Source organism: Pseudoliparis swirei, chromosome 11, assembly GCF_029220125.1.
Source record: "Pseudoliparis swirei isolate HS2019 ecotype Mariana Trench chromosome 11, NWPU_hadal_v1, whole genome shotgun sequence".
In the NCBI taxonomy this organism is placed as follows: Eukaryota; Metazoa; Chordata; class Actinopteri; order Perciformes; family Liparidae; genus Pseudoliparis; species Pseudoliparis swirei.
This window is the reverse complement of record NC_079398.1, coordinates 1,817,368-1,841,838: the sequence shown is the minus strand read 5'-3', so window position 1 is coordinate 1,841,838 and position 24,471 is coordinate 1,817,368. Positions and strand designations below refer to the sequence as shown.

Below are 24,471 nucleotides of genomic sequence, written 5' to 3'. Positions count from 1 at the left end.
ATAACACAAAAAGGGAATCGCATGAAATTTGGTGGGATGATTGGTTATAGACCGGGGACCATTTGATTAGATTGTGGAATCGATCGGGTCAAAGGTCAAGGTCATGAAAAGGTCAAAATCTTCTTTTTACCATAGCGCGGCCAATTTCTATCCAATTAGCATGCAACTAATGCCAAAATGTTCATAATTCAATGCCCAATCTTGTGATATGCGAAGGTATGCGCTCTACCGAGTGCCCGTTCTAGTTTTGCTTGTTTTGCCTTTTGTTTCTCACATTTTACACCCATCCAGACTGGTGCCACTGGCAGCCACACACCTTTAGATATTATATATAAAGCTGAAGTTTCACTTTGGGAACAGAGACAGAGTCCCTTGATGAATTATCTGTGAATAATCATCTAAAGATCAAGGCCTCTAATCTACATGGACGGGAATAAAAGTCACATGTTCAGCAGGAGTTCCTAATCCATAACACATTCTGCAATGCATGATAATGTGACAGCAGCATGACCAGTTGAACACACAGCTCCACCACACACACACACACACACACACGCACACACAACCACATCCACACACTACTAAGAGCTGCATATTTCTCCTGAAACTCAGATCTTTATCCAAGCAAACCCGCAGAGATTTCAAAACGATGAGCTGATGGACGGTCTGTGTCGAGAGGATTTACTGAGAATGTTCCGGCAGACGTGTCCAAGAGCAAAGGGAGACCTCTCGACCATATATGTCTTGCTCCAACTGTCGGGGAAACTAAAAATACAATCCAGATAGATCACATTATCCAGAGGCCAAACACATCCTGCTGTGTGACAGCGTGCACGTCTCTCTGGGCAGGTTTTAACACCACCGCTGTCAGAGATCAATCTTCATTTGAGGCTCGTAGCGCTCTCACCCTGGGAACCTGCATCATGTCACAATATTCGGGTTTGAGACAATATTCTGAGTCGACAAGTTAGTCGTCATCTTTCTTTTACATGTTTACCGTTGCATTGAAAATGCGGAAGGTTATGTTTTGATCGCTGTGTATATATTTATTTATTTATTTGTATGCGTGTTACATAACTCAAAAAGTATTAAACCGAATCGCATGAAATTAGGTGGGATGATTGGTTATTATCCGGGGACCATATGATTAGATTTTGGGATCGATCGGGTCAAAGGTCAAGGTCATGAAAAGGTCAAATTCTTCTTCAATCGCATGCAATTTGGTGGTATGATTGGTTATTATCCGGGGACCATTTGATTCGATTTTGGGATCGATCGGGTCAAAGGTCAAGGTCATGAAAAGGTCAACATTTTCTTTTTACCATAGCGCGGTCAATTTGTATCCAATTGGCATGCAACTAATGCCAAAATGTTCATAATTCAACGCCCAATCTTGTGATATGCGCTCTACCGAGTGCCCGTTCTAGTTTCTTTATAGAAATGTAAAATTGTAAGACACATTTCATGACAGCACCACAAATAAAATTCCATCCAGCCTCATTGTATTAAGGTGGAGGGAGAAATATTAAAGCCAGATAACTCTCAACCGCGGCAAATACAACTGAAAGTGTTAGCATACCACAAAAAAAATGTTGTTCTTTTTTTGTAGTTTTTTTTGTCTCAACCCTTTAAACAAACAGTATATCCGCACAGGTAGTAGGACGGCCTATCATAGAGTACCTGCAGCACCGGTCAGACCGCTGGTGCTGGGAGCTCTGGTGCTGTTTTCATACTGCTCCAGTGGCATGTGGTCCAGACTGGATTCTGGGTCCTCCAAGTAAGCATTCCCTCCTCCACCAGCCGCAATCAGCAAGGGAACCAGCTCCCTTCCCTCCATCTGACAAGACAGCATCACCATACATCACTCACTCGTCTGAGGCAATTTCAACTGTGTACATGCTCGGTGGCGCACATGAGAACAACGTTAATCTGCAAATGAAAAGAGAGTTTTGAAAAAAAACATCAGTCTCAGCAGAAAAACAAATTGCACATGAGATAGGAAACTCTTATTACAGATGGGAGATCATCATACATGGTATGATTAAACAGCTTTCCAACCACAAGTGTATCTCCGATCCTGTGGATGAGTGAGAGACACTGTTGCATTGTTTCATTGTGCCGATACAGTACAGCCTTTCATTGAACTGAACACATGAAACCAAAACAGCACCAGCCTCTTTTCTCACCTTGAAGATGTAGGTGGCTCCCCCTCCTCCGCCTCCTCCGCCAGCCCACTCTCCACCGGCCTCTCCCCGGAGTTTGTCTTCAATCACTGACGACTCTCCCAAGCAGATCCTCTTCGTGTGGGGATTCCTCTACACCGCAGAGGGGGGAGATGTGAGTTTCAGAGAAAGAAGCTGTCTTCACAAAAATATGAATCCAGGAGGAAAAGAATTCCCAAGATGGACTTTCTTTTTTTTGAATTCCTCCAGCGCGACCTTGAGTTCATACTAACCCCAGGGCATGCGTCCTCTCCCTGGTGGGCCACCGAGATGTAAAGTAAATCTCCTTTCTCCAGAGGAAATATGGCAGATATGAAGAGCCCATGGTTGCGTTTGTTGTGGTTTTTGGCTCCTTTCCCTCCTGCAGCCCCGTAAGCAGAGATCCTGAGGAACATAATTACACCACCAGGGGTTCAAATACAGAGACTGAAGGAAATTTCTTTCTGGCTCAGGTTCCATAGTCGACAACACAGATGGTCTGCAATCAGTTATTGCTAAATAATCAGGAGACACGGTCACATATGGATATTGTCATGAAGCAACTTGTTGTAATCTATAGCTGAAGTAACTCAATACCTTATAAATCCTAAAAACTAGTCCCTGCCACTTTTCTGTTCCCTCATTTAGTTTGGTCCCATGCTGTGCAGAGACACACAAATTGCTTGAAGTTTTGATCTGGCAGCACAACTTTTAGTTGATACTGATCACGGCCAGAACAATTTAGACCCCGAGCACGCACGCAGACATGCAACTAAATTGCCATAGTAATTAACTATGAATCACACTCAAGAATAATGTAGAAGTTGTGAACATCACTCGCTCTTAAAAGGACAAGGACTATATTTGATTTATTTTCAAAAACTCCTGAAAAGACCAAAACCGACAATGCGTTAGTAAATATTTCAAAGATTTTTGACTTCCTGCAAATAAATACATATTTAACGGGTCACAAACAGCACGTTTTCGGGGAGTTAGGTTTGACCCCCACCTAACCTTTAATGACCCTATAAAATACCTGTGCCAAAAACCTCCTTCTTCATCTCAAAAACATCTCCAAACTCCGCCCCACTTTAACCCTGTCAGATGCAGAGAAGCTCGTCCACGCCTTTATCTCCTCTAGACTGGACGACTGCAATTCCCTCTTCACTGTGATCACTGGCAAGAACTTCCAGGAACTGCACTCAAAGCAGCGCTGTAGGGATCCTGATGGGAGTCCGGAAATATGAGCACATAACACCTCCACTCACTCCACTGATTGAAGTCCAACTACTCACCCATAAATGCATAAATGGAAATGCACCTCTGTACCTACAAGAAATCATTACTCCCCAAACAACCACCCGCATCCTCAGATCCACAAACAGCTCGCTCCTCCGGGTCCCCAACCCCAAGCTCCGCCCCCATGGAACAGTCTCCCTGACCTCGTGAGGGCAACACAGACTCTGGACTCTTTAAGACCGGCCGAAAAACCTTTTTATTCAGGAAGGCATTTTTGACTTTGTGTTAAATCACTGCCAACTATTTTATTTTCCGTTACAGTTTGTTTTTAACTATATACTCTGAGCACTTTGAGATAATTTTTTGAATGAAACGTGCTTTACAAATAAAATGCATTATTATTATTGTGATTAATATAATCAAGGCCTACCATGAAACAGCTTGTCAAGCCATCTTTGTAGCGGTCACTGTGCTTTGGTCTTTTCATGGGTTTTGTTTACAGTGAGAAACATATAGATGACCTTCGACCTTGAAGCCCAGGTCGACGAGCATTCGACCATCCCCTCGTCAGTCACTTACAGGTATCTGTTCGTAGCAGGGACCCTCCACATTTGGACTCCTTTGAAGGGATCTTCCTTCCCCACTGTGACATTGACATTTGTGTTCCTGTAGGTGCTGTCACACTGGGCATGGGTTGGGCCATGGGGTCCACTGGCACCGCATGAGTTAAACCACCATGTCATCAATGAAACCTCTAGAACAATGGAGACGGGGAAAAGAGACACCGCGATGAGCTGGTGGAAGCCAGTCGGTTAAATTAAGGAGTTGTGTATTCATTTAGAAAAGATTTACAAGAAATATCAGATGTCAGAATAAGATAAACAGTTGAACAATGGAGAACAGAAACAAATAACAGCACCACATGGAGGAGTCACGGGAAACTTCTTTAACCATGTGAGCGCTGAATAATGCACTGTGGAATAAAAGCTTCTGGTCAGCTGACATGGGAGACACACCTTCAAGTATCAAGAGGAATTGCTGTTTTTTCAATAAAGATAACATTAATCAAAAATACACACTATACATTGTTAATGTGGTAAATGACTATTCTAGGTGGAAACGTCTGGTTTCTAATGAAATATCTCCATAGGTGTCTAGAGGCCCATTTCCATCAACTATCACTCCAGTGTTCTAATGGTGCATTGTGTTTGCTAATCGCCTTAGAAGACTAATGTCTGATTAGAAAACCCTTGTGCAATTATGTTAGCACAGCTGAAAACAGTTATGCTGGTGATATAAGCTATACAACTGGCCTTCCTTTGAGCTTGAAGTTTGAAGAACAAAATTAATACTTCAAATATTAATCATTATTTCTAACCTTGTCAATGTCTTGACTATATTTTCTATTCAATTTTCAATTCATTTGATAAATAAAAGTGAGTTTTCATGGAAGACACGAAATTGTCTGGATGACCCCAAACTTTTGAACGGCAGTGTAAATGTCGCATGCTGCATTAAAAGTAACATGGTAGGCGACCCAGGCTTTGCACATCCTCAAAGTATCTCAGTACCTGAGGCTGACGGCTCTGGAAGGGGGCTTAAGAAATCCTCCAAGTGAGCCAAGGGCAGAAGCGAGTTCAGATCTAAAGGAGAGGGAGGATGTCAAAGGAGAGATGGTGAGAAAGAGAGACAATGAGCCACGATCAAACATGTGCATTTCACTGAAGCATAAACCAAATTCATATCAAAGGACATGAGAACAATTTAAAGATGGGTATTTTGGGTGATTGAGGAACCGTTTCCTGGCGTTGACACGTTTCTCCTTCTTCCACTCTTTAGCATCAAGACGGTGAATTCATTTCCACGTTTTTCCCCTAATCTAGTTTCTGTAGAAGTTACAGGTTTTACAGGATAGTTCTGTTCACAATCTGTTCGACCCAAAACCCGATGTCCTCCCTGTTCTGTGCCAATGACTCCTTGGTTTTGTTTCAACACCATCAAAGTTTAAAAGACTCGCCAGCAGGACAAGATCCCAGAAGAGCTGACAAAAGTTAAATAGGGAGAAGTTATGGCTTATGTATAATTTGATGATTTACTCTAGCTGTGTATAAACAACTGCACGTGGTCTGTGGATCATAGAAGCCTCCGAGTCCTCAGCTGAGAAATATACTCTGTATCGGGAACCATTATAGTTATCTTTATTATTTTGAAAGAAACACTTTTTCTTATAACCTGGACGTTCTTTGAATCTACCCAAAGTCTTTAAAATACAACACTTGCTAACGTTTCTCTGGGATCATAAACTGATACCAGTCAGGAAGAGGAAAGCAGATCTTATCCAGCTGGAGCTGAGCAACAACCAGAACACGTCTGTTAACCCTGTGCCTCCTCGCAGGCTTGAAACCATCCTCCCCGTCAATCAAACACACACAACAGACATATCCGTCTAATCCGACGCACTAAAGACACATTTCAACGTCTGTGTTTCATCTATTTGTGCAGCATGAGAAATGCAGTGATAAATACACAGACAGCATGTATAAAGGAGAAACCACCACAACTCAATGTTTACTTCGCCTGGTGCTCTTAAACTAATTATAGATAAGACCATTTATCTTACAGCCTGTAACCTTTTTTGCAGCACCTTACCTGTGGCAAAGCAGGCAGCTCCGATTGCGATGTCGTCGAGAGCAACGTCGGCGTTGGAGCCTTTCCCCCACACAGCTGTCACCTTCACGTGGAATCTGGTATGGAAGCACATACCATTTGTGTATTTAGAGAATTACACTGTTTGTCTTTATGTGAAAGGAACCATTAATTCAGTTTGTAGTTTGTGTAAATCTTTTTTTTTCTTCTTCCTCATCTTCACAAATGTAGTTTTGACACGTACAATAAAGGAATCCTCAACATTACAGAGTGAACTAGAATGGGCACTCGGTAGAGCGCATACCTTCGCATATCACAAGATTGGGCATTGAATTATGAACATTTTGGCATTAGTTGCATGCCAATTGGATCAAAATTGACCGCGCTATGGTAAAAAGAAGATTTTGACCTTTCCATGACCTTGACCTTGACCTTTCACCCGATCAATCCCAAAATCTAATCAAATGGCCCCCGGATAATAAGCAACCATCCCACCAAATTGCATGCGATTCAAGAAGATTTTGACCTTTTCATGACCTTGACCTTTGACCCGATCGATCCCAAAATCGAATCAAATGGTCCTCGGATAATAACCAATCATCCCACCAAATTTCATGCGATTGGGTTTAAAACTTTTTTTGTTATGCGAATAACACGCATACAAATAAATAAATAAATAAATACACGGCGATCAAAACATAACCTTCCGCATTTTCAATGCGAAGGTAATAAATATCTGTTTTTGAATGATGAAGAACAAGTGGCGGCTCTACGGTTGACTGATGGAGGTAACCTTTGTATCCATGAGAACACGCCTGATCTTTTGCTCCACCATACATGATTACATCATCATCTGCGACTCCTGCCCTTCTGTTCTCCCCTTTACGCACCCGTGACGAAGGCCAGTCAGCTGCAGGGCAACGTCTTCCCAGTCGTCCGTTCCCTGATGGTTTCTCTCCCAGACCGGGGGAGCGGTCGTCGTCCCGTTCTCTTCGATGGACACCAGCAGCGTGCCGTTAAAGTCTCCATGAAGGTACAGAGAGAAACGCATCTGTGCGGAAAGAAATACACAATTCAGCAAAGAGTAAACATCGAACAACTGTTCCACGAGTGTATCTGTGCACATCACCCACCTGACATGCAGTGGTCGAGACTGGGGGAGCGAAAGATGAGCTCTGAATGGACGCCTCTCGTAGGGAATTAGTCTCTCTTACCTGCAGAAACAGGAAGTGCCCTGGGGGCGCACAAGAGAGGTGAGACAGCAGAACGCTAAGCATGAGACAAACGTCTCAAAGTAATGGGCGTCAGAGACACAGTAATCCTTTGCAATGTTTTTTATGCTATTCTTTAAAGCCAGGCATAATGAACATGTTTTACTGTCAGACGAAAACCATCCACGTATAAAATAAAAAGCTTGAGAGTAGCTGAAACGTAGATAAAATATAAGCCGATGTTCTGCCCCGTGCAGATGAATTTTAAATAATTCACATGAACTCTTCATGTGGTGGTACGTGAGAGTAATCTAACGAGGCACTTCTCTTCATATCTGGGTCTACAACGATCAACAACAAACACACATTCATAAATAAATACACATTTTAGCAACAAATGAGAAGCATGTTTGAGAATATCAAAACGTCGGTTTTTTTACACTAAGCAGCGTGAGATATGTAGTGACAAGACGTTTTTGAGTTGTCACACACTCACACTCACACACACACAAACACCAACACACACACACAGCCAACCTGGGGTTCTCTGCAGAGTGACACCCTGCATGTCTTCTTTCTCCAGAAGTTGGTCTCCAGCGACTCTTCTCCAGGCCGAGTGATGGTTGGACACAGACCAGCCACATGCATCCGGTTCAAATGAACAGTGAGCGCCAAATGGAAGAGCACCTGGGGAGGACACACGTTGTCAACACAGATCTGAGGATGAACAGAGATCACAGCTGCTGAAATAATCCATATTTTCTCCTGATTGAAGAATTTCATTTTGGAGAAACCAGCGAAGCATTTGAAGACGTGTTTCATGATTTCATTTGTCTGTGCTTTATGATGCATGTTACTGTTAGCTCTCCCAGACTAGGACATGTGCTTGTTTAGCATCTTACGGTCACATTAGAAGATTGGTAACAATTTCATCTCTTTGCATCCAGAACAAAACAAAGCTGGGATGTTTAACTTGACAGCAGACATCAAGCTATACATGAATAATTAGCTTCAAAGTTCAAACCTGCCTTCAAATTTGAAATGGTCTGGATTATTAGCTGGCAGGCTGGTTTCAAACTTTCAAATACATCCAAGAGTCCCTGAATAACATAGTTTAAGGTCCAACATCACTATATACGAATTACGGTGCCAGTCATGGCAAAACTCGCTACTGCCACCTTGTGGCGAACACATTTATCGCCCTGCAGCTACTTCAGGTGAAAGCAAGTGAGTTTTAAGTGAACACAAATCGTTTAAAATAATAATAACAAGAGAATAAGGATGATGGGGGCAAGGTACTAACACACTACAATACACTAACAATTCTGACAACAATATTTGCCCTTAAAATGTCCAGGGTGCCACATATGTATATTTATGACTTTACTCTCCACCCACAATCACAGAAATTGAATTGAGTTTTCACAATCCCTCTCACAATCAGTTCATTGGTGCACATTAAAAATCTAATAAAAAAATATTTGTCATCTCACAATCGGGGGAAACCTCTACAGCCGACTGCATAAATGCCTTCTCAAGTGTTACTAATAAAAGATTGAAGGCCACGATTACCCTCCAAAAAGCCTCCCCCTCATGCATGCTGTGACTGAACGAAGTCTCACCACAGATGAAGCCCTCGTCTTCTCCCAAAGGACAGTCGGTGTGGAAGTTGCACACTTGGCTCTGGTCGATGCACTCGTCTGAATGTTCACAGTGGAAAGATTCCCCACAAGCCGCGTCCGGTCCGATGCCCTGCTGTTCTGCATCCCGGCAACATCACAACAATTACACAGCAGTACTACACACCATGGAGAACAGCAGAATCAAGATGAACACCATTAAATATGAGCTACATGTCATGATCTGGAGTTTTGTGTGTCTTGTTTCCTGTCTTATTTTGAAGTCCCTGTCTCTCGTTTCCTGTTTCACATGACGAACTCGCCTGATTCACAGTCTGTGAGCTCCAGAGAGTCCAGAGCCACGGTGCCTCCATCTTCGCCCAAACAGGAAGTGTAGAGCAGAATCACCTGAAAGGGCTCGTCCACCTGACCAATCACGGTCTCCAGAACCTCCCACTCAGCCCTAGATGAATCCATCAGAGAGAGATCCCTTTTGAAGTCAGGTGTAGGAATTTACAGCCTATTGTTGTTATTACACATACACACACACATATATATATATATATATATATATATACACCCTAGATCAATCAATCCTAGAAAAGTGTCTTTTGAAGTCAGTTGTAGGAAAATATACTGCATTAAAAACAAACCTTGCAATCGATAATGAGAAAGAATAAAGCTTAGTATATATATATATATATATATATATATATATATATATATATTTGTGTGTATAACTGTAGAGTTTCTTGTTTCCTCTCTTAACGCGCCCCTGTGATGGCTCCTTCACTGAGCTCTATGTCACAATACAAATCCTTCTCTTTGGGTCCATCTCTAAAAATAGACCCATGGTTTCACGGCTTAAAGCCCCATAATGGAGTTTTTCCCTTTGAGCGCCCCCTTCAGTTTTGGAGGTATTTAACGTTTACTTCAGTGTCGTAAATACCCAGTTACGATAGATGCAGCCTCGCATACACTTGTATTGATGACCAGACGAAGTCAGAAACCAAGAAATGATGTCAACCGATAAGGTAAGAATATTCAAAGATTTTACATAAATATGACTGCATAGTGTTATTCATTGTGATATCGGAGATGAATGCTAACATAACCAAAAGAATGACAACATTTAGTTTAGATGAAGTACCGATCGCGTTTTCAGCCTATATACGTTGTTTTCTAAATGTTTGAATGTGGAGTACGTGTGATCGAATACAATATTGTTGACAACACCAAAAAGCTACATATTCATAATTTACATTGGAACGTGTAATTCATGACAAGAGACTTCGCTTGCTTCGCCCTTATACTGGAGCTGCGAGCGTGGACTGGCACTATATGACATTGCGTAATCACTGCCAGAAAGCAGGTCGAAGTACATCCGCCCCGGATCGGGCGGCCCCAGAATCCTACATAGCGGAGTTATTTCCCCACAGACCCCCGATGGCAATGGCGGAGGCGCAAATCGCCATATTAAAAGTCATTGTAGCGGCACAATTTTTTTCAAGCTGTTATTTTAAGGTACAATTGTTGCATAATGTTACTTTAAAACAAATTGTACTTTTAGTTGAGTGGGTGTTGTTTCACTGTCGGGAACATACGTACATTAGAATTTAACCATTTCCAGCCAGGGCTATTCTGCTTTTGCTTTCCAGGAAAAAGGTTAGGACTGTTGCTTGATACTAAAAGCAGTCAGTCCACAGAGCAACACAGTACAAGTGGTGTTACATCAGATGGGAACTGTGTTTTAATTGAGGGGGGGGGGTCTAGAAATGACATCTACAGGTTCGCGCGTTATGAATAGTGGGCTGAATAAATAAAACCACTGTCTGTGTGCCTAATAATATAATTACTCAATCCATTATCAAACAGACACTAACAAAGTTACTGCACAACTCCTCCATTTCTCTTCTGTCTGAACCAATCACACATAAATTCATCTCCGGCGTCTGCATCGAGACACATGAATGCTTTTAGCTGCTCTGAGGATGTCTGTACTTCAGCGTTGGATCGATAGGAAGTACCTGACCCCATTCCCCAAACTATACACAGCGGACCGCCGTCCCCACACGGCCACATGTGTGCGGCTGTCTCATGACAGCTGAGGAACATTTGGTTTCTTCACCTTTAGTTCTAAGTAATAGCCAAATGAATAAGTTCCTGTGACCTTGCTCTGTCTGAAGGCCGGTGTCATCTTTCATTGCAGTGAATCGAAGCTCCCTTGTATTTATTTCACATGCTGGACCTCAACTTGACAAGCACTTCAATCAGTAATGTGGGTTTTTTCCTTTTGAGACTAATTAAACGGACATGCTGCGCAGCATAATAAATAGATATCCTTTCTGCTCAGCTGGCTCCGTCGAGGCACGGAGAGCTTGATCTGAGTGTGTCTGTTGACCTGCGTTCAGCACGCCTCCTGTGGGTGAGATCCACCGAGTGAAGAGCTGAGCCTGAGTGGAGTGGCGTGATCAGGAGCGTGATGTTCCCCACCGCCGGACCGGACTCAAACAGAGCCACCTGCAAGAGGCAGTGCCTGCTGCTTCCTGGCAAGACCGGGCTGGCTAAGTGGAACTCGCATCTCTTCGAGGCCTCTGCGGCAGGGGAGGAGCTGAGCAGGAGGAAGTGCCCTAGAGTGATACAACAGAGGAGACATTTCATTGCATGACAGATTTATAGCAGCCACCTAATACTGTCACTCCTATAAATCGCGGTACGAATGCTTTAACATTAGGACAATTCTCAGAATAGGCATTTGGATAATTCGAGCACAAAATCGAAATAAATGTCAAGGAGATGCCCGGATTCAAAAGAGCTTTGCGTAAGTCCAAAGATCCGTCACTGGGTGATTCACAGAAGAAAAACGCATGAGCGGTATCCTGACGTACTCTTTTAATTGTATTCTTTCATTTACTTCTTGTGCACTCTTACCGTCAGAGCTTCCCACTGAGTGATCAGTCTCCGGCATCATCCCCGCCTCAGGGATTTCTGGTTGCTGTGGCGACACCACTGACCAGTCACTTTGGGCACCGTGACTTGATAAAGTCCAGTGGCACAGTGACTCAAAATCACAGGAGGTCACTGAAAAAAGCAGAAGGATAAGAGAGTAGCTATCATCTATATATCCTCTAAAAATATGAGTATTACACACTAAATCTCTCTTCGCAAGAGAACAAGTGTGCGTTTCAAACCGGTGATATAAAAGGCAGCGCAAGAATAAACAAAATATGTATTAGTTTGTTTTCTTTGGATCATGAGAAATGTTTTAACCACATTCGCCGAGTCCACAAACACATGTCTATGTCCCACGTGTGGTGATGGATGCAGATGCTTTGCATTAGAGTTGATAATGTAGTTTAAAGCTAAGTTGTTAAATGCTAAATGTTAAATGATGGTGTGCTGCAGGAGTCACACCTGGATCACGACCTCCAGGAATCACTTCCTGGACTCATGGCCCAGATGTCATCGAAATCTATGTGCATCTGTCTATGTTGGGGGGGGGGGGGATATTATTATATCGTTATTTCACTGAAAGCCACTTTCATTTCTTTCTGTCGCAAATAAACTAAATATACACAAATTACCTAAAACGTGTTTTACTGTAAGATTTTAATTCCGCCATCTGAGAGAGCATAGTCGTTACATCTCGAGTCATACTGAGTAGTTTTCTGTTCCTCAAGTTTCTCGTGGTTGATAACTGATATTGTTATTCCTGACCTTTAAGAATATATCAAGTTTTCAGGTGCTTTATGTGCACTTAACATTTGTTTTTGTCCCCTCTCAAGTTTGCTCTCCAGTCGAGCCAATGTTCACTTCGATTAATGTCAAACTTACATGACATAAATACAGGTTATTATTGCAAATACTGATATTTTCTGTTTCGTGTCACTCATCAGTGCACAACTCTTACTCTGTCTGTCATCTTCTGAGTCCAGATGATGAGGAAACATCTGGTCTGAGGAGTTCTCCTCAAGTAACCGGTCCAAAAGTGCATGGCTGGTACTGCTCACTGGAAAGACAGAGAGACAGTCGTTACGGTACTTGTTTAGCAGATCATATATATATACACATATATGTTCAGTTATGTCATCATCTGGCTTTTATTTTGAACCTTCAGACCACCAGTGTGTTTCTACTCAAACTTTTCTGTAGCATGTACAATGTTATATGTCTGACCTCACTCACTCTGTTATGCAGTTAAGCTAAGCCCATCACTTTTCCTTCAATAACATTCAAAGTGAGTTGCAGTGGCGGAGGAGGTCTTGCAATATCTTAGTCATGTAATAGTAGTAATACCACGGAATAAAAGTACTCAATTACATGTTACAAATTCCTGCATTCAACATATTACTCAAGAAATATCAGCAGCAAAATGTATTTAGAGTATCAAAAACAAAAGAAGTCCTTGTAAAAAATGACCCTACTCAGAGTAAGCAACATGTTAACAGTGCAGAGGTCCAGCTATTTTAACTACTCAATATACTGTAATGTAGTTAAATATTTTATAATTTATCATTTTTTATTTATTTTTAAAAGTCTGTAAGAATATCTCAAAGCATGAACCAACTCTAAAACTTTTTGAACAAGTGGAAAGATTCTGTTCACTGAATCTTCCTCAGATCTTAAATACAGAAAACGGTTATGAAGTAAATTGGTGATAAATGGAGCAGAAAGTATTTACAGGGGAAATAAAAATGTCCCTTGAAACTTCCCTTTAAACCACTCTGTCCTTTCCGCTATCCAGCCGAGCCGATGAGCACACTGGGCGTTCTTTTGTGGTTGCGCGAAAAGGAAACGAAAGATACTTCTTCATATCTACTCAGCCCTTCAGCTCTTCGCCTCGGTACATTTATCTTCATTTCCTGCTCGAGAACAAGCTCCATTATACATCGGACTTTTGATGATAAATAGACGAAGAGTCTAGTTTATGTCCACGACAAAATATGCACATCTTCACTGAGACCCATCTGTTTTTGCATCCAGACACACTCCTGAAGAGATAGATAGATACTTTATTAATCCCCAAGGGGAAATTTGTCGAGCCAGTAGCAGCAACACACAAGAATAAAAATTTTTTTTTTAAAAAAACACAAATATAAGAAGAAGAGCCATCCATGTCCAGGGAATCAGGCATCGGTATTTCCAAAAGACTTAAGTGCCATAACTCAATTTATTATTGAATTGGTTGCAGCTCGGCTTCAATTAGCTCGTATATTGTTCCGCTATTCAGTTTCTTCTAAGAGGGTCCTTTATCAACAAAGATACCCGGGCACATCCTGTTAGTTTCCTCTGACAAACAGCGATTCATATGAAGATGAAATGCAGCATACACTTAAGCCAATACGCATTTTAACCAAAGGTGACTTAGGAAAAGGTAGCTGAACAGAACATGTGATGTTGATGATGAAAAGCTTTCATTCCATTAATGTTGGTTATTTTAAAGCGTGCATGTGTGCTACAGTTTGAAGTCCCAACAGTGTCTTTGTAAATGTCAAGCTGTGGAGGGTCACACATGTACTGCTTTCTAAGTAGAGTTACAAGAAACTGTCACTGTCCACACATACAATCTCCCAGTGGTCCAGTTACATGTCCAGTCCACGATCCAAAGCAAATGACAAACAAGACAAATTCAAACGATAATCAAAACTGGTATCTGGCACCATTTTCATTTTGATAGACAGTTCATTTGAGACTTGGACCAGTTAACATTGTCTTCTGATGTAATGCTGTCCGCATGAGTAATAATCTCGTGCTAATATTGGAATAAAACAGTGTTTCAAAATCTCTCCGGTAAAAACAATAAAGATCCTTTCTTGGTTCGACACAGCACATTTTAAATCATCTTCTTGGAACAGCCACAGAACGACTGTCCTCACTGGAAAATGATTGTTTTTTTATACCAATTAAAAGTGTTTCCTCATGGGAAATAATAAAACAAAGAAGGTTGCATGTTGTCTCACTGGATCATTAGTGGAACATCACATTACCTCATGAAAGCGCAGAAAAGCAATATAGAGAAGATAAAATCAAACCTTAAAGGAACAGTTAAATATTTAAGAAGCACGCTTATTCACTTTCTTGCCAATAATTAAAGGAGAAGGTCGATAGCCCTTCTATGTCTCTCTGATAAATATCAAGCTACATCCTGAGGAAGGCGAACTAAGTTTAGCACAAAGACTGGAAACAGCTCGCCTGGCTCTGATATCAGTTATAGACCGTAGAGATGTCTGCCTTCTCTTCATGGAAATGGAAATATGGGTCACTTTCTTACTATTTAGTTCCTACATACAACTGCTCATAATAATAATAATAACTTTAGTCATGCAGCACCTTTAAAAACAGAGTTTACAAAGTGCTTTGGCAGATAAAGCAACAAAATCAAGACAATAATAACAACAGAATAACAATTTCCGTAGATTATCTTGAGTCTTGAATGAATTTAGGTAAAACCTGCCCTCAATGAAAAGCACATTTATTTGAGCATTTAACTGACAAAACAAGTCCATACACAATTAAAAATGTACGTGCATTACTCAAAGCTCTTATAATGTACTAATTAGCACCGTGCACATCGCCGCAGCCACCTCATTAACTCTCCCAGCTAACAGGGTCGGCACTGTGGTCGCCCTGACATCATGGTTAGCATCCTTAGGAGGTGGGAAACGGAGGAGACTGAAGCGGTCCTTTTCATCTCTAACCACAAAGTCTAAGTCCCACTCAGTCTGAAAATGTGCAAACCCTCGTAACCTGTCTTTCAGTTCAGCATTGATGCATACGGCATGAGGCCAGAACATGACCGTGACTAAGCAGAGCCAGAGCCGTCTCCCGCATGGCTCACTCACTGTGCCTATATGGACCTAAATTTATGGCCGGCAGGCATTTATTTAAGACAGATTATTGTTGATAGTGTGTTAAAATGGTGTTTCAAGCAATATGGTGAACATGTTAAACACAAATGCTTCATGGAAACAACTATAAAACCAGAACGGGCACTCGGTAGAGCGCATACCTTCGCATATCACAAGATTGTGCATTGAATTATGAACATTTTGGCATTAGTTGCATGCCAATTGGATACAAATTGGCCGCGCTATGGTAAAAAGAAGATTTTGACCTTTTCATGACCTTGACCTTTGACCCGATCGATCCCAAAATCTAATCAAATGGTCCCTGGATAATAACCAATCATCCCACCAAATTTCATGCGATTCGGTTTAATACTTTTTGAATTATGCGAGTAACACGCATACAAATAAATAAATAAATACACAACGATCAAAACATTACCTTCCGCATTTTGTAAATGGTAAAAAGAAGATTTTGACCTTTTCATGACCTTGACCTTTGACCCGATCGATCCCAAAATCTAATCAAATGGTCCCCGGATAATAACCAATCATCCCACCAAATTTCATGCAATTCGGTTTAATACTTTTTGAGTTATGCGAGTAACACGCATACAAATAAATAAATAAATGCACAGCGATCAAAACATAACCTTCCGCATTTTCAATGCGAAGGTAATAAAATGTTGTTTGCCTGTTTGAGCAGAAATGTGCCATAATCACCACAAGAACAGTCAATGTTTCTGAAGTCCTTCATCCACAGATGCAAAGAATTATAGCAGCCTGGGTCATCACGGTTATGGCTGCTGCATGTTTATCCTCCACCACAGACTTAAAATACATTTTCGGAATGATTGTTTTTATCCACAAGTCGCCGCTGTGAGACAGTGGCCACCTGCTAATCTGATTGAGCACAGTGCAGCAAAACATGAAAGTCTTGTGACAAATGAAGATGTTATTTGAGTCCATAACATGGAGACTGTTGTTCTGTTTTCTCCTCCTGCTTCCCCGACAGCTGCCGGTTTTAATTCAACGATTTCACGTCACCATAAAGTTAACTCAACAGCAACGTCTCTTTTGAAAGTCAACAACAGGATTTGTGTCTGTGTTATTGGCCCTGCTCAGACAGGAGTGGGTACACACTAATATCCATGGGTTCAAGCTACAAGAATAAAAAAACATTCAACCAACCGACCATACATGTATTTACTTTTGATGGTGTTAGGTTGTAATAGTTCATTTTGATAACATCTGCAGAGGTCTTATGTTTTTAATTAATACATATAGAAAGATATTATAATAGAAAATATTAGGGAGAATATTGTTATTAATGTATTATGAAGCATAGGGGTAATGTTTACTCTATGCAAATGAAAATGGCAATAATTAATGTATGTTGCATGAAAGTGACTGTATGTTAGAATTATAGATTGACGAAGCCGGTTGAATTCCGTGAAGTGACTTACAATAACATGGGACTTTTATTGTGAAAGTGACTTTAATGCAGACAATAATAGACGGGACTCTTATTGTGAAAATACTTGTTTAGCGACTTGACCGGAAGTGACGTTTTGACCGGGGTTCAGCGACATTCGACCCCTCCATTGTTCTAGCGCAGTGGTCACCAACCTTTTTGAGCCCAAGATCACTGACCTCCACCTTCATGACCGGCAAGATCTACCTATTGAGGCGTTGAGAGAAAACGACGGTCCAGACTGGATTTATGACTTGAGGCTTTTTATTTGGCCTAATTCTAATTGAATGAAATCAAAACACATTGGTCCAGCTTTCAAATTGATGAGACCAGGAACACAGAATTTAAGTGCAATATAAAAAGTAAGATATTTGTTCACCACACACAATATGAACAAGAAAAAACACATTTCAATGAGCAGCTGGATGAACTACCAATATAAATGTTGTATTTATTTACATTACAACACAACACTGACAACATGATCAGTCAGTGCAACTCATGTAAGTTCAGCTCTCATCATAATGCCATCAAGTCATGTGACTCCAGTCAGTGTGATGGCTGTGACTGAACTCTGTCTGTGAGCTTGTAGTTAGTTCATAAGCACAGACAGACAGTCTGAGGCCGTCTGTGAGCTGCTGTCAGTAATCCAGCTCCTGGTCTTTGATTTGGTGATTTTCTCAACTTCACTGACGAGTTTTTCGGGGCAAATGTGGTATTCATGAAAGTTTTATCATCTGGGACTGGTTCTGAAGTCAGCCCGTTGGTGAATACATTCACATCAGCCCTAAAGACATCCTCAGATTTAAATAATTATAATAATAATAAATATGAGAATCACCATTTGTGACTCCTGCATCTGTGCTTTTTCAAATAATAGAATAAATATAATTGCAATCACTTTCAAGTAAACCAGATTGCTCCATCAGACAAGAAAAAAAGATCAATGTTGAGCTTTTGTTTTGAAGGACAAAAGCAGAAAAGCCAAACTCACGGAGGTAAAACCTGGCAAATCGCCAATAATCTCCGCAGTTGCGCATGCGCAGGCGTAACCTGTAAATGCCGTAACGTAAACATTTACACTAAGGTACAGGCATTACAACATTTATTTATTGATGACGTAGTTGTATGTCCTTGTACTTTGAACTTGTGTAATATGTAAAGTTATGAATAAAGGTCTTTCTGCATTTCCCCTGTGCCTCACTTGTGGTACGCTCCCCTCTTTCGGGGAGCACAGCTGACAACACGGCTGTCAGAGAACCCGCTTTCAGGCGTTCATTAAAATCAGGCGGAGATCTTTTCTGACGTCGATGTTCCAGTCAGGAAGAAAACGTTTCAGAAGACACTTCAGAAAATGTTCGAGAACGAGGAACAATGTGTTTCTGATTTTATTTTCATTTTATTTTGGAGATCGACAGGGAACGTCTCCGAGATCGACCGGTCGATCGCGATCGACGGGTTGGCGACCACTGTTCTAGCGGAACTTTGAACCAATCACTAGGTGTTAAAGGCTGGACTCACCTTTGAGAGTGAGGATTGGCTGATTTTGAGTCTAAGACTCTGGGGATTAGAGATAGCGATCTCTTCCACAGGTATCTCGACGCCGGAAGGAGGGCGGAGGAGCCGATGAAGATCGCGATCGTGAGGCCTTGAATGTTTGTTATACACTTCCTGCCATTAAATGTTGACAACTTAATTCAACGCGCGTCCGGAAGCCTGTTTTCCATCATCTGCGAAGTGCCCGGTTTCAGAACATCCTTACAATTGTCATAAAATAGACAAAATAGAGAAGATACAGTTTTGATGCCATGGTCATATATACGCCCTGAATCGTTGACCCCGTTACTCAGAGCAGAATCAATGAAGGCATTATACCGGTTCTGTTTTTCATGGCTTCAGTTTCCTTTCAGTACTGAGAAAAAAGGTGCAGCTTCAACATTTCATGCCAAGTCTAACATCTCACTCTAGCCAAAAGTCAGCTTTAGGTTTTATCTCTGCGTGATGCTCCCTGACCACGTCTCTTATTATCCGTTCTTCATTCTATCTCCGTTGTTTTTCATGACAAGATTAAGGGAACAAATAATTTGACCGGCTCTATCCACGGTTGCCTTGAACTGGACTTAATTTGCACCGGATACTGCCAGAACATGCTCAGGGACTTCCCAGATTGAGACCGGCACCTATTTGATTGGATTCAGCACCACCTATCTCACGATCAAAGGTTATCTGTTCTGTGGTTCTTATATTTTCCATGTAAGTTAGTCGTAAATCTTTTATTTGCCTTTTTTTAACATTCATTTTGCTCTCAGTGAGCGAGGCCCCGGAGTCACCGCTGTGATCATCTGTCTCTGTTTCTTTTGCAGAATGTGGACACTGACGACGACACATCCAGCAAACGTTGTGACAGGACGGAAAAACTTTCTCTGACTTTTTGTGTTGCTGACTGTTGCCGGCTCAGAAGGTCATAGGTCAGAAGGTAGAAACAATCAACACAAAGGGGGTTTAAAGAAGAAGAAAAGAACTGTCTCCAAAGTACATCCCAAAAACTTGCATTTATCTGTGGGCACCTTAAACACAGATGTTTGAGAGTCACTGATGTTCAATCAACAATCCAAACAAAAACATCGCCAGTAATGACAGAAGCCAGTGTGTTTACTTCTCAAATGGACATTTCCATTGCAGTCACCTACAGTCATCAGAGCCGTGCTGGTTTCAGTATGAATTAGTAGTTATTAGAGTACTGAAGTTACCACAAATCCATGTATGTAAGTCTGTGTTGCAGTCAGCCAAGAGCTTCAATAACACTAAAAGTCAAGTCAGTCAAAAAGCATCGTCTGAAATACATATTTTTTATTTGTCTGCTTTGTGTTACCGACAGAAAACAAGGGAGCAAACTGAAAACAAAATGCCATGGAGGGATTAAATGAAAAACTTATTTCCAATCCTCATTCTTTTGAAAATTAGCAGAGGCTTCTGGGCAAATTGGAAGAAATAAAGGCACGAGTCAACTACTACGTTTATATTATGCACACTAATTCAATTCAGTTTATTTTATACAGCCCAATATCACAAATGACGAATTTGCCTCAGAGTGCTTTACAGTCTGTTCACATCTCTGACCCAGGACCTCACATCGGATCAGAAAAACTCCCAAGAAATAGAAAAAAAGGGAAAAGGGAAGAAACCTTCAGGAGAGCAACAGAGGAGGATCCCTCTCCCCGGATGATAGTCCTGTATTTTTCTGAATATGATACGGGTCATAGCGGTCATTCATATATTCCAAAAGGATATATGAATAAGAAAGAATTATTCTGAATGTATACAGCATTTCTTTGGACAGCATACTTTCATGAAGTTTGCAAGTCACGGCCTACTTCCTGTTTACGGCCAGCTCTGTGTGTTATACACAAACCAACCGCCAACAGTTTGCAAGGCTGGGGTGGAGACGCATGCAGAACAGAAAGGCTCACATTGTAACACCCTGTTCTGTTTCTCCTGTGTTCCGTGTCTCCTCTGTCTCCTCTGTGTCTTCTCTGTCTTAATTGTTTCATTCCCTGCACCTGCCCTCAGCCACTCTTGTCTCGTTACTGCCTGATGTCGTACACCTGTTTCCCCCCCTATATATTGTGTCAGTCTTTCCCTTGTCTGCTGTCGGATTGTTGTCCCTGGTTCTGCCTGTTGACCCTGCCTGCCCTGAACCTGGATTCTCTGCCTGCCCTGTTTGGGCCTTGTTTTTTTGTAAACTGTTTTGCCTCATTAAAGAGTGTTTTTTGTTTGTTATTTATATTGCGTCCAGCCTGTCACTCTGCGTCTGAGCCTCACCCGTCACAAGAACCTGACAGAATATATAGGGGGGGAAACACAGGTGTACGACATCAGACAGTAACGAGACAAGAGTGGCTGAGGGCAGGTGCAGGGAATTAAACAATTAAGACAGAGAGGACACAGAGGAGACACAGCAGACACGGAACACAGGAGAAACAGAACCGGGTGTTACACACATTGGTAGTCGGAAGGAAAGACTCAAACAATTTTGAACATTAGGAAAAAAATGGCTTTCATCAGGTTTTTGTAGAAGCGCAAATATTGCACCGCCGACGTTTTCAAGATGGTTGAGGCAAGAATGAACATGCGAAGAAATCCGCCGCCGGTTACAATAACGGAGCATGCACGGCTGCATGTGAAAAGGAATATTAATGGAATAATGATTGTCATTCGCCATGTCAGCAACTTAGAAGGAATATTGTATTTACTGAGTTAGGGGGAAACCCGGTATGGACGTTGCATGTAAACAGTGTGAAAAGGAGCACTTTCTCTGAATAACTAATAACTAGAGCTGCACATGTCTGTCCTGTTTTGAAGGATGCCACTTGGTATTTGGCAAAGCTGTCCAGAGGGGAGAAGGTAACAGTAAACAGTCTGTCACTGCATCAATACCTCCAGTGTTTGCATTAGTTGCATGCCAATTAGATATAAATTGACATGCTATGGTAAAAAGAAGATGTTGACCTTTTCATGACCTTGACCTTTGACCCGATCTATCCCAAAATCTAATCAAATGGTCCCCGGATAATAACCAATCATCCCACCAAATTTCATGCGATTCGGTTTAATACTTTTTGACTTCTGCGAATAGCACGCACGCACGCATACAAATACACGGCGATCAAAACATTACCTTCCGCATTTTCAATGCAAAGATAACAATAAGTATTTCAATACATGGGTCATGATCCTGCACTGCAGCTAAACTCTAAACTCACAGAGTAGCAATACTTTGGATGTATAACACGCCTTGTAGAAATAACACATCAGGCTGGGACAATCACTATTTGCCTGAAACAAGAAGCGTTCTATGGCAGGGAGCGCCATGCTTGACTGTGAGGGAGAGGAGAGCCATAGTTTACGTAAGATGACCCCGGTGGAGCCCCGATGGAAGCTCACCCCCTCCCGAAAACACTTCCCACCAAACCCCTTTCTGAAGCCCCAGGCAGCCCAACCTAAAGAAAAGATTTGAGCTAGTTGGAATGGCCGGTAACGTCGTGTCAAGCCCTGTTTTAAGGGTGGGCCTCAAGGCGCCCCTTGACCCCGATGCGCTCCGTTTGAATTGGCTGACAGAATGCAAGAGGAGCGTCAAATGAAGTCACGCCATGGGCATCCCTCATGCTACGCTGAGAAGCGGGGTTGAGCAAGTAACTTCAAGTTTTCTCCTGTCACATAGATTTACTGCAGTAAGAGCCACTTAGCTGCATGGTGCAGTCGGTGGCTGCTGATGCCAAAGAGAGCAGAAGCCAAGAGACACACTCCTCCTCTGGCTTCTGCAAAATGAAAGGTGGAGTTGCTGAAGAAATATGAAATAAGGAAAGGAATTCACTGCGACTTTATTGGGAAAAGGCCTCTGGCATGAAATAATACTGAGAGGATCCAAGACCATGAGAGCAGTTGATTCAAAACTGTTCGTGACATGTAACTTATGTGCTCCGTGGGAACATTTGAAGCAAGATGAAGACACAGTGATAGGAATAGGCCAGCTCTGGTGAATCCAAGTGAACTCAAAGTCATAATAGTTTCTTTGCCCACATGACATGCTGGTCGTAAACACTGTCTTCATTCATATGACATTAAGCGTGGTAGGATCTGATAAGCAAGTAGCATAAATACATATTTTCGTTCTGTAAACAATGTAATCTGGGCAGATGCGTTTTTTCAAAGCTGAAACAATATAATAATATTACATTTAAGGTGTGTTTTTTCTCTCCAGTAAGGCTATGAGCTATGACGAAAAAGTTGACAAAGTGACATTCAATTCAATTCAATTCAGTTTATTTGTATAGCCCAATTTACAATCTGTACACATAGACATCCCTGCCCCAAAACCTCACATCGGACCAGGAAAAACTCCCAAAAAACCCTTCAGGGGAAGAAACCTGCAGGAGAGCAACAGAGGAGGATCCCTCTCCAGGATGGACAGATGCAATAGATGTCATGTGTACAGAAGGACAGATTTAGACATCCGACCATTAACCTGCCTCACTGATACCTTAACGTTTGAAGAGATGGGTTATAGGTTCCTCTATTAATGTGTCTCTATGTGAACACTGTACAATATTCTGGCCCTGAAAACCCACAAACTGTGACGAGAGCAGTTGCAGAGCCGGTTTCCTGCCAAGTCTTGTAGTCGTGCTGCAGTGTAAATTAATGTAAATCAAATTCCCCCAAAGTGGATGTGAAAACACTGGATGTGGAGAGAGAGAGAGAGAGAGAGAGAGAGAGAGAGAGAGGTGAACTCAAACGTTAATGGGCGATTGCAGACAACTGGTGACACCTTTCCACTGGAGTGACGTCCTATAGCGAGGCGCAGCGCGCGCAGCAGCTGACATAAGTCATTTGCCACTATCCAGTTGTGTTTGCGCATGTTTCAATTAGCGATGACAAAATGTGAGAAGAAACTCCGCACATTCTAGAAGAAAAAAAAGTTGGAAAGTAATGTTATCGATAAGAGCGAGTGACTGTGATTGTACATTTAAATGAAGAATAGCCGCTGTGTATTTATGCGCAGGGATCAGGAGACCGTTAACAGACTGGAATGTTAGTTTAAATGTATTTGCCGTTTTTTCTATTGAGAATTTATACAATTGCAATGTGCAATTGTTGAATATATAATTACAAATAAAACGTATTGGGATGTACCCTGAGTTACTCCCTCAAATTATAATATAAAACAAACATGAGTGCCATATTTCTGCTTTTTTTCCCATTCGACTTGCGCTTTCTACACATCTTATTCTGCAGTTGTATAATTGCACTCGGAGAGTTAGCGCCACCTAGAGCATCTCCACATCCAACGAAGCGTTTAGCGTAATAGATGGAAACATGATCAAGAAAATTTTGAAAATGTGCTCTACATTGAAATAAAAACCTGCATGTTATTGTAAAATTGGTTCATTGAGTCATTAAGAAACAATAAAGTTGCTAATAAAGTACTTACTATGGAAACGTTGCTTTAAACACAAACGTTAATTGAAGTGAAAGTGAAAGCCTTACCTATCAACATGAAGATGGATAGATAAGTACTGTGGTTTCTAATATAATCCATGGCTCTCGTGTCGGCAGGTCCACAGAAGGTCCGAGTCCGTACAGTTTAGGGCACCTTTACGTCCTCATGGATACGTTCTCAGACAGGCTCGTGAAGCACACGGTGAACGCGCACACACACACGCGCTTCTCGGGACTGAG

The 24,471-nt window shown here is 41.7% G+C and overlaps 1 protein-coding gene across 1 annotated transcript in view; it reads right to left on the bottom strand.

Moving 5' to 3' along the window:
* The window catches only part of ltk (leukocyte receptor tyrosine kinase), a 43,399-nt gene extending 18,928 nt beyond the window's left edge, over nucleotides 1-24,471 (bottom strand). The window contains 15 exon segments of the mRNA XM_056426271.1: nucleotides 1,681-1,837; nucleotides 2,187-2,315; nucleotides 2,456-2,606; nucleotides 4,020-4,194; nucleotides 5,012-5,083; nucleotides 6,090-6,184; nucleotides 6,977-7,137; nucleotides 7,220-7,320; nucleotides 7,835-7,984; nucleotides 8,920-9,057; nucleotides 9,240-9,379; nucleotides 11,318-11,546; nucleotides 11,848-11,997; nucleotides 12,827-12,925; nucleotides 24,280-24,471. Coding sequence (XP_056282246.1) covers nucleotides 1,681-1,837; nucleotides 2,187-2,315; nucleotides 2,456-2,606; nucleotides 4,020-4,194; nucleotides 5,012-5,083; nucleotides 6,090-6,184; nucleotides 6,977-7,137; nucleotides 7,220-7,320; nucleotides 7,835-7,984; nucleotides 8,920-9,057; nucleotides 9,240-9,379; nucleotides 11,318-11,546; nucleotides 11,848-11,997; nucleotides 12,827-12,925; nucleotides 24,280-24,331 — 1,999 coding nt within the window. The 5' untranslated portion in view covers nucleotides 24,332-24,471.